The sequence below is a fragment of the Ranitomeya imitator genome, chromosome 4 (genome assembly GCF_032444005.1).
Source record: "Ranitomeya imitator isolate aRanImi1 chromosome 4, aRanImi1.pri, whole genome shotgun sequence".
In the NCBI taxonomy this organism is placed as follows: Eukaryota; Metazoa; Chordata; class Amphibia; order Anura; family Dendrobatidae; genus Ranitomeya; species Ranitomeya imitator.
In genome coordinates, this window is record NC_091285.1 from 192,225,377 (window position 1) to 192,239,546 (window position 14,170).

At 44.2% G+C, this 14,170-nt stretch overlaps 1 protein-coding gene across 1 annotated transcript in view; it reads right to left on the reverse strand.

Moving 5' to 3' along the window:
* Positions 1 to 11,805, reverse strand: part of EIF4E1B (eukaryotic translation initiation factor 4E family member 1B) — a 43,966-nt gene extending 32,161 nt beyond the window's left edge. Inside the window, exons 1-2 of the mRNA XM_069762313.1 lie at positions 11,719 to 11,805; positions 11,283 to 11,432 (exon numbers count right to left, since the gene is read on the reverse strand). Coding sequence (XP_069618414.1) covers positions 11,283 to 11,432; positions 11,719 to 11,805 — 237 coding nt within the window. The remainder of the gene's footprint in view (positions 1 to 11,282; positions 11,433 to 11,718) is intronic.
* Positions 11,806 to 14,170: the final 2,365 nt, after the last annotated feature.

A 14,170-nucleotide genomic window follows, 5' to 3' on the forward strand; every position in this document is an offset into this window, starting at 1 on the left:
CGCAGTACGGATGCCATACGGATTACATACGGAGGATGCCATGCGCAAAAAACGCTGAAACACCCTGCCTACGGAGGAGCTACGGACCACTATTTTCGGGACTTTTCAGCGTATTACGGCCGTAATATACGGACCGTATTTTCATACGCTGTGTGTGACGCCGGCCTTAGGGTATGTTTCCACGTTCAGGAAACACTGCGTTTTTGATGCTGCGTTTTTCCGCAGCATCAAAAACGCAGCGTCCAGATGTTACAGCATAGTGGAGGGGATTTAATGAAATCCCGTCTCCACTATGCAGGAAAAAAATGCATGCGTTTTTGCCGCGAAAACGCACATGCGGCGCGTTTTTTCAGAACGCAGCATGTTGTTACAATGAGCAAAACACGCAAGAACACCTCAGGTGACCTGCCAGTGACCTCAGGTGCAGATTTGGTCAGGATTTTACCTGCATAAAATCCCGACCAAATCCTGAACGTGGACACATACCTTAAGGGTAGGTTTCCACGTGCAGGAAACGCTGCGTGTTTGACGCAGCGTCAAACACGCAGCATCCAGATGTTACAGCATAGTGGAGGGGATTTAATGAAATCCTGTCTCCACTATGCGTGGTAACACGCACGCGGCGGCCCTGCGACTCTGGACATGCGGCGCGTCTCTTAAGATCACAGCATGTCCATATACCTTGCGGCGACGCAAGGTATAACACAGGGCCTTATGCGTGGGGTGCGATGATCCCGGATGTGTGCAATGAACACATCCGGCATCATCGCATCCCAGAAGGGGGCGGAGCTTAGCACAGAGCAGGTTTGCAGCTCCAACTAAACCGCCGGCCATCCTGAAGGTGGACACATACCCTAATTGCAGTGTTCAAAAAAAAAAAAAAAAAAAAAAGGGAAAAGTTAACTAAAAAGTTGCACAGATTGGACATTGAGGTCTGGGATAGTTTGATCACAGTGTAGCAGAAGGTAAAGACTAAAGTCAGCTGTGATTCGTTAAGCTACAAGGACAAAAAAAAAAAACCCAGACCAAAAAACCCCACATGGACTTGTAAATTACCCTACCTATAAAACTATGGGTACTTTCTATGAAGACTATGTATAGAACCATGTACACTGAGCTACATGAGGATTTCTCCCGTAGAACTGCACTAGATGCGGAAAATCCAGTCAAATGTATATTCATTTTCACTGGCAAAATAAAATAAAAAAAAAACAAAAAAAAAACCACAACCTAGACACCTCAAAAACTCATTCATTTAAACCACACAAGTATATGAATAAAGTTTCCTCAAACCAAATACCAGTAGGCATCAAACACAAGCCTCTACATTTTAAACATTGCACACCAAAGACACAAAAACACAGCAGCAAAAAGTGTATGGTAAGGATATGCAAACAGTTTTTTTTTTTTTTTTTTTTGAGGACTTGCAGCAGAAACTCTCCCAACCCTCAAAAATTTGGGGATTCTGTGAAAGAAAAAAAAAAAAAGTGGACTAAGAGGAGTCCACATGTGTACATACCCTATGTGAATTAAAGGTCAATCTTCAAATAACTTCACACACAACTCAGGTCACGTTCATTATTTGGTCAGTATTTTACCTCAGTATGTGTAATCAAGAGGGGAACAATCAAAGGAAAAGTATAAAAGAAACAAGTCACCACTTCTGTATCATCACCCACTCCTGGTTTTGGCTTACAAATACTGAGGTAAAATACTGACCAAATACTGAAGGAGTGAATGGGTTTGCTGGGAGTCAATGAGATTACCTACAGACAATGCATTTTCATATTTTTTTTTTACCTCTCTGCTCACTTTATAAGTTAACTTTTAAAATATCTGTTCTATAAAAAGCCACCAAAAAACCCTGTATGAAGGCCTTGTTCTAGGAACATGTATGCCATATTAATCATTTAAAACCACATGAAGTAAGCCATTGTGCAGGTTTCTTCACCACCACTTACTCTTTCAGCTGTTGCCATATTTGATTACCAAAGGATATCCTGAGAGAGTCCATTCCACTTTTTATATGGAGCATAATTACATCTTAAAGTTGCAGAACCCTTCTTATAAGGCGTCATTCACATGTTCGGATTTAAACACGTATGTGGGAAAATTGTACCTGTGTGTCATTAGTGTATGATCCATGTGTCTGTTTTTACGTCAGTGTCATTAGTGTATGGTCCGTGTGTCCGTTTTTACATCAGTGTCATTAGTGTATGGTCTGTGCGTCCATTTTTACCTCAGTGTCATTAGTATATGATCCGTGTGTTCGTTTTACCATCAGTGTCATTAATGTATGATCCATGCATCCATTTTACCATCAGTGTCGTTAGTATATGTTCCATGTGTCCGTTTTTACATCAGTGTCTTTAGTGCATGGCCCGAGTATGCGTTTTTACCATCAGTGTCATTAGTGTATGGTCCGTTTGTCCGTTTTTACATCAGTGTCTTTAGTGCATGGCCCGAGTATGCGTTTTTACCATCAGTGTCATTAGTGTATGGTCCGTTTGTCCGTTTTTACATCTCTGTCATTAGTGTATGATCCATGTATCCGTTTTTACCATCAGTGTCATTAGTGTATGGTCCGTGTTTCCATTTTTACCATCAGTGTCATTAGTGTATGGTCTGTGTCCGTTTTTACATCAGTGTCATTAGTATATGATCCGTGTGTCCGTTTTTACCATCAGTGTCATTAATATATGGTCCGTGTTTCCATTTTTACCATCAGTGTCATTAGGATGTGATCCGTGTGTCCGTTTTTACCATCAGTGTCATTAGTATATGATCCGTGTGTCCGTTTTACCGTCAGTGTGCTTAGTATATGTTCCGTGTGTCCGCTTTTACCATCAGTGTGATTAGCATATGTTCCGTGTGTCCGTTTTTACCGTCTGTGTGATTAGTATATGTTCCATGTGTCCGCTTTTACCATCAGTGTCATTAGTGTATGGTCCATGTATCCGTTTTTACCATCAGTGTCATTAGTGTATGATCCATGTATCCGTTTTTACCATCAGTGTCATTAGAATGTGATCCGTGTGTCCGTTTTTACCATCAGTGTCATTAGTGTATGATCCGTGTGTCTGTTTTTACCATCAGTGTCATTAGTGTATGATCCATGTATCCGTTTTTACCATCAGTGTCATTAGTGTATGATCCATGTATCCGTTTTTACCATCAGTGTCATTAGAATGTGATCCGTGTGTCCGTTTTTACCATCAGTGTCATTAGTGTATGATCCGTGTGTCTGTTTTTACCATCAGTGTCATTAGTGTATGGTCCATGTGTCTGTTTTTACCGTCAGTGTGATTAGTATATGTTCCGTGTGTCCGTTTTTACCTTCAGTGTGATTAGTATATGTTCAGTGTGTCCGTTTTTACCGTCAGTGTGATTAGTGTATGGTCCGTGTGTCCGTTTTTACCATCAGTGTCATTAGTGTATGGTCCGTGTGTCCGTTTTTACATCATTGTCATTAGTGTATGATCCGTGTGTCTGTTTTTACCATCAGTGTCATTAGTGTATGGTCCGTGTCCGTTTTTAAATCAGTGTCATTAGTGTATGGTCTGTGTCCGTTTTTACCATCAGTGTCAGTATATGTTCCGTGTGTCCGTTTTTATATCAGTGTCATTAGTGTATGGTCCATGTATCCGTTTTTACCATCAGTGTCATTAGGATGTGATCCATGTGTCTGTTTTACCGTCAATGTGATTAGTATATGTTCCGTGTGTCCGTTTTTACTGTCCGTGTGATTAGTATATGTTCCGTGTGTCCGCTTTTACCATCAGTGTCGTTAGTGTATGGTCCATGTGTCTGTTTTTACTATCAGTGTCATTAGTATATGGTCCATGTGTCTGTTTTTACTATCAGTGTTATTACTATATGGTCTGTGTGTCCGCTTTTACCATCAGTTTCATTAGTGTATGGTCAGTGTGTCCCTTTTTACCATCAGTGTCATTATTGTATTGTCCGTGTGTCCCTTTTTACCATCAGTGTCATTAGTGTATGGTCCGTGTGTCCGTTTTTACCATCAGTGTCATTAGTGTATGGTCCATGTGTCTGTTTTTACCATCTGTGTCATTAGTGTATGGTCCGTGTGTCCGTTTTTACCATCAGTGTCATTAGTGTATGGTCCATGTGTCTGTTTTTACCATCTGTGTCATTAGTGTATGGTCCGTGTGTCCGTTTTTACCATCAGTGTCATTAGTGTATGGTCCATGTGTCTGTTTTTACCATCTGTCATTAGTGTATGGTCCGTGTGTCCGTTTTTACCATCAGTTTCATTAGTGTATGGTCCGTGTGTCCCTTTTTACCATCAGTGTCATTAGTTTATGGTTTGTGTGTCCCTTTTTACCATTAGTGTCATTATTGTATGGTCTGTGTGTCCATTTTTAGAATCAGTGTTTTCCAGTATGGGTAAATACATTACAAAGCTTCTCCTGTACTTTGCAATGTTAAATACTTGTTTTTCGCGGACCCCTAGATTTGTGTTGTCCCCACTTATCCATGCTGTCAGAAAACAGAGACATCTCAGCGTTTTTTTGTGTGGACACATTCTGTGAAAAACATGGACATATCGATAACACCATAGATTATTATGAGTATGGGTTATATCTGTGAATATCGGATACAAGACGTATGTGTGAAAATGCCACCTCCTCCCCAACCTCACCACCACACTAATCCCATCCCTAACCCATCTCTTCAACCTATCACTAACTTCTGGTACCTTCCCCTCTGCCTTCAAACATGCCACAATCACACCTATCCTAAAAAAGCCATCCCTTGACCCAAGCGCTATGTCCAGCTATCGCCCCATATCTTTGCTCCCATTTGCATCCAAACTCCTGGAGCAGCACGTTGATGCTGCACTTTCCTCTCACTTTGCATCTAACTCTTTCTTCGACAACCTACAATCTGGCTTCCGTCCCCACTATTCCTCTGAGACTGCCCTGACCAAAATTACTAACGACTTAGGGTACCATCTCACAATGGCACTGTTGTCGCTACGACGGTACGATCCGTGACGTTCCAGCGATATCCATACGATATCGCTGTGTCTGATACGCAGCAGCGATCAGGGATCCTGCTGAGAATCGTACGTCGTAGCAGATCGTTTGGAACTTTCTTTCGTCGCTGGATCTCCCGCTGTCATCGCTGGATCGGTGTGTGTGACACCGATCCAGCGATGCGTTCGCTTGTAACCAGGGTAAACATCGGGTTACTAAGCGCAGGGCCGCGCTTAGTAACCCGATGTTTATCCTGGTTACCATCGTAAATGTCAAAAAAAACAAACACTACATACTTACATTCCGGTGTCCATCAGGTCCCTTGCCGTCTGCTTTCCCGCACTGACTGACTGCCGGCCGTAAAGTGAAAGCAGAGCACAGCGGTGACGTCACCGCTGTGCTGTGCTTTCACCTTACGGCCGGCAGTCAGTCAGTGCGGGAAGCAGACGGCAAGGGACAGACACCAGAATGTAAGTATGTAGTGTTTGGTTTTTTTTACGCTGGTAACCAGGGTAAACATCGGGTTACTAAGCGCGGCCCTGCGCTTAGTAACCCGATGTTTACCCTGGTTACCCGGGGACCTCGGCATCGTTGGTCGCTGGAGAGCTGTCTGTGTGACAGCTCTCCAGCGACCACACAACGACTTGCCAACGATCACGGCCAGGTCGTATCGCTGGTCGTGATCGTTGGTAAATCGTATAGTGTAACGGTACCCTTACAGCCAAAGCTAACAGACAATTCTCTATACTCCTCCTTCTAGACCTGTCCTCTGCCTTCAACACAGTTGACCACTGCCTCCTACTACAGATCCTCTCTTCCTTTGGGGTCAAGGACCTTGCCCTATCTTGGATCTCCTCATACCTTGCCCACCGCACATTTAGCGTTTCCTACTCCCATACTACCTCTTCATCTCGCCCCCTCTCTGTTGGAGTCCCCCAAGGCTCTGTCCCAGGATCCTTACTCTTCTCAATCTATACGCTCGGCCTGGGACAATGCATAAGGTCCTATGGCTTCAAGTACCATCTGTATGCTGATGACACTCAGATCTACCTCTCTGGCCCAGATGTCACCTCTCTGCTCTCCAGAATCCCAGAGTGTCTATCAGCCATATCCTCCTTCTTCTCCTCTCGCTTCCTCAAGCTCAATGTGGACAAATCTGAACTCATTATCTTTCCTCCATCACGCATATCTTCCCTACCTGATCTATCAAAATAAATGAAATCGCACTTTCCCCTGTCCCCAAAATCCGCTGCCTCGGAGTAACCCTTGACTCTACCCTGTCCTTCAAACCGCACATCCAAGCTCTCGCCACCTCCTGTCGCCTACAGCTCAAAAATATTTCAAGAATCCGTCCTTTCCTCAACCCTCACTCTACCAAAATGCTTGTGCATGCCCTAATCATCTCCCGCCTTGACTACTGCAACATCCTCCTCTGTGGCCTACCTTCTAACACTCTTGCACCCCTCCAGTCCGTCCTTAACTCTGCTGCCTGACTAATTAATCTATCTCCTCGCTACACTCCTGATTCACCTCTTTGCAAATCCCTTCACTGGCTCCCAATTTCCCAGCATATCCAGTTTAAATTACTAACACTGACCTACAAAGCCATCTATAACCTTTCTCCTCCGTATATTTCCACACTAATCTCTCAATATCTTCCCTCACGTAATCTCCGGCCCTCCCAAGACCTCCTTCTCTCCTCCACGCTTATTCGCTCCTCACTCAATCGCCTCCAAGTCTTCTCCTGAATATCCCCCATCCTCTGGAATTCAGTGCCCCAACACATCCGGTTGGATCCTTCATAACACACTACTTTTGGATCCTTCATAAGAAACCTGAAAACCCATCTCTTCAAAGATGAGTAATGACCACACGGCCACCTCAACACCATTGGAGCTACTGCAACCCTCGACCTACTGTCTCCTTCCCCATAATCCTGTAGAATGTAAGCCCGCAAGGACAGGGTCCTCTTCCCTCTGTACCAGTCTGTCATTGTTAGTTTTGTTTACTGTAAGTGATATTTGTATTTTGATGTAACCCCTTCTCATGTACAGCACCATGGAATTAATGGTGCTATATAAATAAATAATAATACCGTAATAATGCCAGCAGGAGAATTTAGTGTGATTCATCTGCATCCTGCTGTTTAGCCACGATTTTAGATTTTCAAATCCGTACTAAAAAACTGCAATCCGCGACAGTTGCACAAAACTTGTGGCCTGTTACCGTGTTTTTGTGACCAAAAATTTGTTTCCCAAATTCCAGTCCTCATGGCCCCCAACACATCATTTTTTCAGGATTTCCTTAGTTTTAGGATTCTTTTACACGCGCCGTGCTTTTTGCAGCCCGTTATTGCGGGCTGTATCGCCGCAATTTTCAAGGTCTGCGGCAATAATGGACCGTAGAGGGTGCCATTGCGACCGGGCTGTGCGTGTGGGGAGCGCACTGATACCAGTTTCACCTGGATCCATTTTAAAAATGCAACTAAAACCATAATGAAATTGTGTGAAGAATGCAGTATCATTCTGTGTGTAAATACAGACTATATGTTTGCATCATAAAAGGCTGACAACTTCTGCTCAGTTTATTAAAGGGACACTATCAACAGACTGTAGAATATCTTTTAACATTTTTAAGGATTTTCTTTTTATTTGTGGCAAAATGTGTAAAAATCCAAATAAATGATAAAAATACATCAGTTTTGCATGTGCTGACATCTAGTGGTGAAACAGAATATCTGTGGACAGCTATATTTAAAAAAAAAAAAAGAAAGCGGTCATGTTGTTGGGGAGGAATGGTAGAACCACACATAGAAATGGCGGCATAGGTAGGTTAGTGGAGGGAGAAAACACAAGGAGTTCAGTTTTTGACAGGTTCAGTTTCAGATAGAGGAAGGACATGATGTTAGGCTACGTTCACATTAGCGTTGCGCGCCGGTGCGTCGGCGACGCAACGCACGACGCACAAAAAACGCACGCAAAACGCGCGCAAAAACGCTGCGTTTTGCGACGCGTGCGTCGTTTTTTGACGAAAATCGGACGCACGAAAAATGCAACTTGTTGCATTTTCTTGCGTCCGACGCTAGCGTCGGAAACGACGCACGTGTCGAAAAACGCAACCAAAAAAACGCACGCGTCCCCTATGTTAAACACAGGGGCGCGTCGCCGCTGCGTCGCCGACGCAACAGCGACGCACATTAGCGGAACGTTAATGTGAACGTAGCCTTAGAGACAGGAGAAAGACAATCACTGGTGTTTTGTAATAATGCAGGAGTGATTTCAGGAGTAGTGTTGAGCAACTTTGTTCATAAAACGATTGCCAAACATAAATTTGGCACGAATATGGCACATTCGGATTCGTGATCGGAAACCCAAGCAAAATTTTATAAAATCGTTAACATTCGGTAAAAGTGCGGGAAAATATTTGCATTGCCACAAAAGTATTTTCAGCTCTTTAGCAACGATAATGGTGGTGTATCATGAGCGTTTGGCATAGGTTTGATGAGCAGAGGCGGTTTTCAGAGCTCTGAGGCGCGGCATTCTTGTTTTTTTTCCTCCTAACCTTTTGTGTGTACATTGCGGCCAGTCAATGAGGGCGCAGGAAGCACCCACAATGTCCTGACACAACAGGTTGTGTTATTGGCTGCTGAAATCACATGTCCCTCTTCATATAAAGAGCGGACATCTTTTTTAGAACCACTGTAACAGCGAAGAGAGGCTGCTCCTGTCGCTGGCACTGTTAGCAGCAAGATTTTAGCTAGCTGGCGATTGTATATCAGTCAGATAGTGTATCTAGTGTCCAGTGTGGCTACTAAGTTTACCTTCCAGCACTTTTTTTTGGCCATTACTGTGGTCCACAGACAAAGCCAGCAGGGTACATGTCCTCCAAGTGTGTTGTGCACTTCTTCTATTGTGCTCCATGCAAGAGTATGGCATTCAAATTAATATTTTTTCACTAGCTAAATGTGAAACAGGCTGCTGTATCCCACCTTGTCATTTAGTGCTATGGTGATATAAAACTGTCTGCAGACCTAAGGCACATTAAAAAAATATATAATTTTTCAGTTGCAAAAAGTTAGACAATCTGCCGTGTCACACTTTGTCATTTTGTTGGCTTGAAATTAAGCTGTAGAGGCCTGATCCAGAGGCCACAAAAAATTCTTCTGTTCCTAGTGTGATAAAGTAGGGGACCTGACTTTAAAATAGTTTGTAGCATCTAATGTGTTATAGAGGCCTGATCCAAAAGCCACCAAAAATTTCTTCTGTTCCTAGTGTCATACAGTAAGGGACCTGACTTTAAAATAATTTATAGCATCTAGTGTGTTATAGAGGCCTGATCCATAGGCCACAAAAAAATTCTTCTATTCCAAGTGGCATACAGTAAAAGACCTGACTTTCAAATTGTTTGTAGGATAACTTCTTTGTCATACAGGCCTCATCCACACTCAAACAATTCTGTGACTAACACGATACAGCACGCCACGTTTCAACTTGGAATTTACTGTTGCTGAAATTCAGCTATTTGCAGAGCTGGTGTAGAGTTTAAAATCTAATTTTTTGTTCCTAATACTGTGCTCCTACCATACTATCTGAGCAACACGACTGGGAAAAAGCGAGGCTGTGGTGGAAGGGGAATTAGACTTGGTGTTCAAGGTGTAGATGGTAATGTTTGTGAAAGCACTAGTGAAGCAATGTCATGTCCTATGCAAAGACAGCTGACAACTTCTTTTACTGGACAGGCTACACCACAACCTTTCTTTGGCAGACGCACACCACACCACAGTTGTCGATGATGCCCAGAAAAAGCATGTACTCGAGTTGATGTCAAGCGCAGCTTCAAGTGTCCTCTATTCTTCTTCCTCCACCTCAACATCACTCTGAGTACAGTCCACAGAGGTGGCACCCAAATTCCCTTAACTTCCCCCACATCACAACTCTACAAACGTACAACTGACTGGATGGAACCACAGATTCTATGCCACGGTCATCAGAAGTCAATAGGAGGAAATCTGCTCCGATGCTCAAATGTTTTTTAGCTTTGATCCGGGGCAGGACGAAGTCGGGTCCAAATAGCATCCTGACCCTCGTCATCAGATGTTAACCCCTGGGGGAGGTGATCCTGATGAGATTCAGTTGTCTGAGGCTCACGTGGACTGGACTGTGCTGTCAGGGCTCGAAAAGGAGCAGGGCAACTCCAAGGGCGAGGAATGTGATAACACACAGGATGATGATTTATTATATCCCAGTTGGCATGAACATAGAGGCACACAGCTGAGTAGGTCATCTGAGGAAGAAGACGAGGAGGTTACATTGCGCCATACCTCATAGACATGTAATGATGCATTCACGATAAGCAATGCATCCTCAGCCACAACTGTGCCTGTGAGCTGTAGCATCCATGGGTTCGCAGTTCAGAGGTGGCAAGGGTTGCCTAGCCTGGGCCTTTTTTGACACTGCAAAGGATGAGCCAACTCACGTAATCTGCCATCTTTGTTAAAAAAAACAAGGTAAAAAGTGCAGTCGAGTCGAGGTAAAAAGTGCAGTAATTTGACTACTACATGTATGAACCTTCACATGCGCAATCAACATGCTTTACTGTGGGAATCCCACTGCGCAAAAATGTGGACCAGCGGACCTCAACAACCATCAGCTGCCCCAACAATGGCATCTGCTGCTTCTTCCTCCTCCTCTGTTACCGTGCCAACTATTGAGATGCAGTGCTTTGACCGCAGAACCTCAGGTTCTTTACCTGCTCCAGTCATGCTAACTGAGAACCTGCTGTTAGCTGTAACAGAAGTGGACATGCCTGCTGTTTTGACCAATCTCAGAGAACGAGCACACCACAAGTTTCTCAATCCATCGTAGCATCTCTGCCTGCACTATCTCACGGTTTAGCAGTTTGCGCGGTTCAGCGTACTCTGCCCTCTCTCAGCACTGCAGCCAGCCCATGGTTCAGCACTTGTGGTCACGTAAAAGATTGTTTCCTCCTACGCATGACAGAGCTAAGAGGTTCAACTCGACCATCTCCAATCTGATGGCAACGGAAATGCTGCCTTTTCGCCTGAAAGATACAGATGGTTTCTGAAAGCTGTTGGCCATTGCTGTCCCCCAGTACCAATTGCCCAGTTGCCATTACTTTTCTAAGTAAGCTGTGCTAGCACTACACCAGCATGTCTCAGACAACATCCCCAATTCCTTGACTAAATCTGTCTGCCAGGGTGCATTTCAACACAGACACTTGGACGAGTAAGTATGGCCAAGGGCATTGCATGTCGCTCACTGGGCACTTGGTGACTCTGGTGGCTGTGGGGACAGGAGCTGCTCCACAAGTCTTGGAATCCCCAAGGCTTGCAGGATAAACATCTACATTTAACACTTCCTTCACCACTTCTGCCGTCTCCTCTAGGGCCTCCACCTGCGCCCTCAACCTCTGCATTAATGAGACAAGCGTTCCAACAGTGCAGAGCGAATCCCCACCCCCTCTGTACTGCGTGGCTAGGGCTCACCGCAGTCAGGCAGTATTAAAATTGATATGCCTTGGAGATCGCAGTCATACAGCTGAAGAGTTGTGGACAGCTCTCCCAGCTGAGTTTGATCAATGGATGTCTCCGCTGAACCTGCATCGAGGGGGGGAGGGGGCTGTGTCTGATAACAGTGCAAACCTGGTGGCTGCCCTATGGTGAAGCAAGCTCACACATATGCCTTTCATGGCTCACGTCCTCAACTTGGTGGTACAGTGTTTTCACCGTCACTATCCTGGCCTGAGTGAGCTGCTCCAGAAAGCACGTAAGCTGTGTGCTCATTTCACTGCTTAGGGCCCCCTTTCAGTGGCATGCTGCTAATAGCAACACACCACGCTGCCGCTATTAGTCCAGTCAAAATATTAAAAAAAAATACTTTACCCTGAACAAATTCCAAGAAAGCATTTTATTATTTTTTTTTGGTAGTATTACATGTAGGGAAAAACATACTAAAAGTTTACCAAGATAGGGTTACCACAAGGGGTGCAAATGTGACGTCAAAGAATATGGCCACCAAAGCTGTAAAATGTTAAATGCGACTCGCCTTTCAGTGTCTATCATATTTCTTTTACAATTACAACTATTATATTTATTATTTAACAATTTATTTATCTTCTTTTACAGAGCTGAGAATGATGGAAAGTTAAGAAACTTGCCCCTTAGGCAGCCATGAAGTAGAATATGAAGGAGAAAGAGTAGTGATTGGTGCGAAAGGAGCTGATAGGATCAATAAAGCCAGTATTGAGAGGGGCATTAGCACTGTGTTAGCTGCTGGAGCAGTGGTGCACAAGAGAAGTCATATGAACTACATAAACAAGAAGCAAATAGACTTGCATAAGAAAGCTACTTCCGTTCATTGTTCACCTGCCAAGAGAGGTACATGGGGATCTACTGGATCCCATGATAGCACGATGCAGTGTTTGTTCTGTGGACATGAAGTGGTGAAGACAAGATCTAGTAGTGATTTCGATGACTATAGCTTTGTTAAAACGGATGGATTTGTAAGGTCCATCATGTCACATTGCATTGCAAACAGCATAATGATGACTGGGCAATCACCATTCAAGGGAGAATCGCATACTTTGGAAAGGACTTACATGCTGCAGAGTGTCTGTATTATCGTTCATGTGACATTAACTTTCGGACAAATTGCGGAATTCCTATGCGTCATGGTGGTGGATCTACTACAAAGAAACCGCGGAAGATAGGGAGGCTGATGAACATGGACCAAGAGCAAGCGTTCTTGAGAATGTGTGTATTTCTCGAGGACAACGATGAAGAGTAACTGACTGTCACAGATCTTGCAAAGAAAATGACGGAGTATCTTGTAGAAGGAGAGAGTGCTGCCTATAGTAATAAATGGCTGAGGTATAGGCTGGAGGAGAGGTATGGCGATTTGCTATTCATAGCAGAGTGTGAAGGGTTGCCTAACATTGTAACGTTCCGTGAAAAGACAACAATAATCCTGAAGGACTTTTCCCATAGTCAGGAAACGGATGAAAAAGCCCAGGAGAGAGCCATCATAGAGACTGCGGCCAAACTACTCTTGAGTATCTGTACAACCTTGCTGATAAACACCGATTCGCTGCAGTTGTTTCATTCGATCAGCCACTCTACTGGAAAGCGTCAGAAATCAAACACAAAGAGAGCCCAGTACAAGATGTTGTCCCGATGCTCGGGAGCTTCCACACATTGATGAATCTTATGGGTGCCATAGGAACGTTGATGGATGAGAGTGGAATCAAAGAGATCTTGGGAACAATTTATGGTGACAATGCTGTGCAACACATCATGACTGGAAAGGCAGTTCAGCGTGCAGTTCGTGGCCATCTCCTCCTTTATCAGTGTCTTACTCAGCAAGTTGCAGACAAAGTACTTTGCAACCATCCCGGTTTTGCAGACCTGTTGCAAGAACTTGAGCAGTTGTATGCTTGGACACTGACAGGGGAAAGTGACTTGAATTCGGTCATCACTTCTACCTGCCTTAGTGAAATTGTCCACCAAAAGAAATGGATTATCCACTCACTCTCGCACCAGTAAACTATGGCTGAATTACCAACAGATAGTTGGCATTGCAAGGGAGCTTATCGAGGCCGATCGTACAGGATCCTGGCTGATGCACCTTCATGCTCTAGCCGAATGTTTGCCCATTTTTGTAGCTGCTGGGCATGGGAACTATGTGAAGGCCGTCTACCTTTACCTCCAGTCTATGACCACTCTGGAAGATGATATGTCATCAGTCTTCCATAAATTTATGAATGGCTTGCATGTTGTAAGGTGGACTGATCAGTACTGGGCAGGCCTGGGTTGCGACCTAGTTATTGAGCAAGCTCTGATGCGCTTCCTAAAAACTGCAGGAGGACTCACCAGAGGAAGTGGAATGTCCGAATATCAGAGGGCCTTGTGGACTCTCTGTGCCAGTGTCCTCGTCCTACAGTGATGTAATGCAGGGTTTCACTCACCAGAGCTTTGTCACCAGTGAACAACACAAGGAGGCAAGAATGTCAAGGGTGAGAAGAGATCTTGAAGACCTGGACAAAATTAAACTCAAGACCTTTTCACCTTTCTCTGATGAAGTGTCTCTTCGCAAAATTATCACCGGTGTCAATGCAAATAAGGATGTGAATGTCCATAACCTGTTCACCAT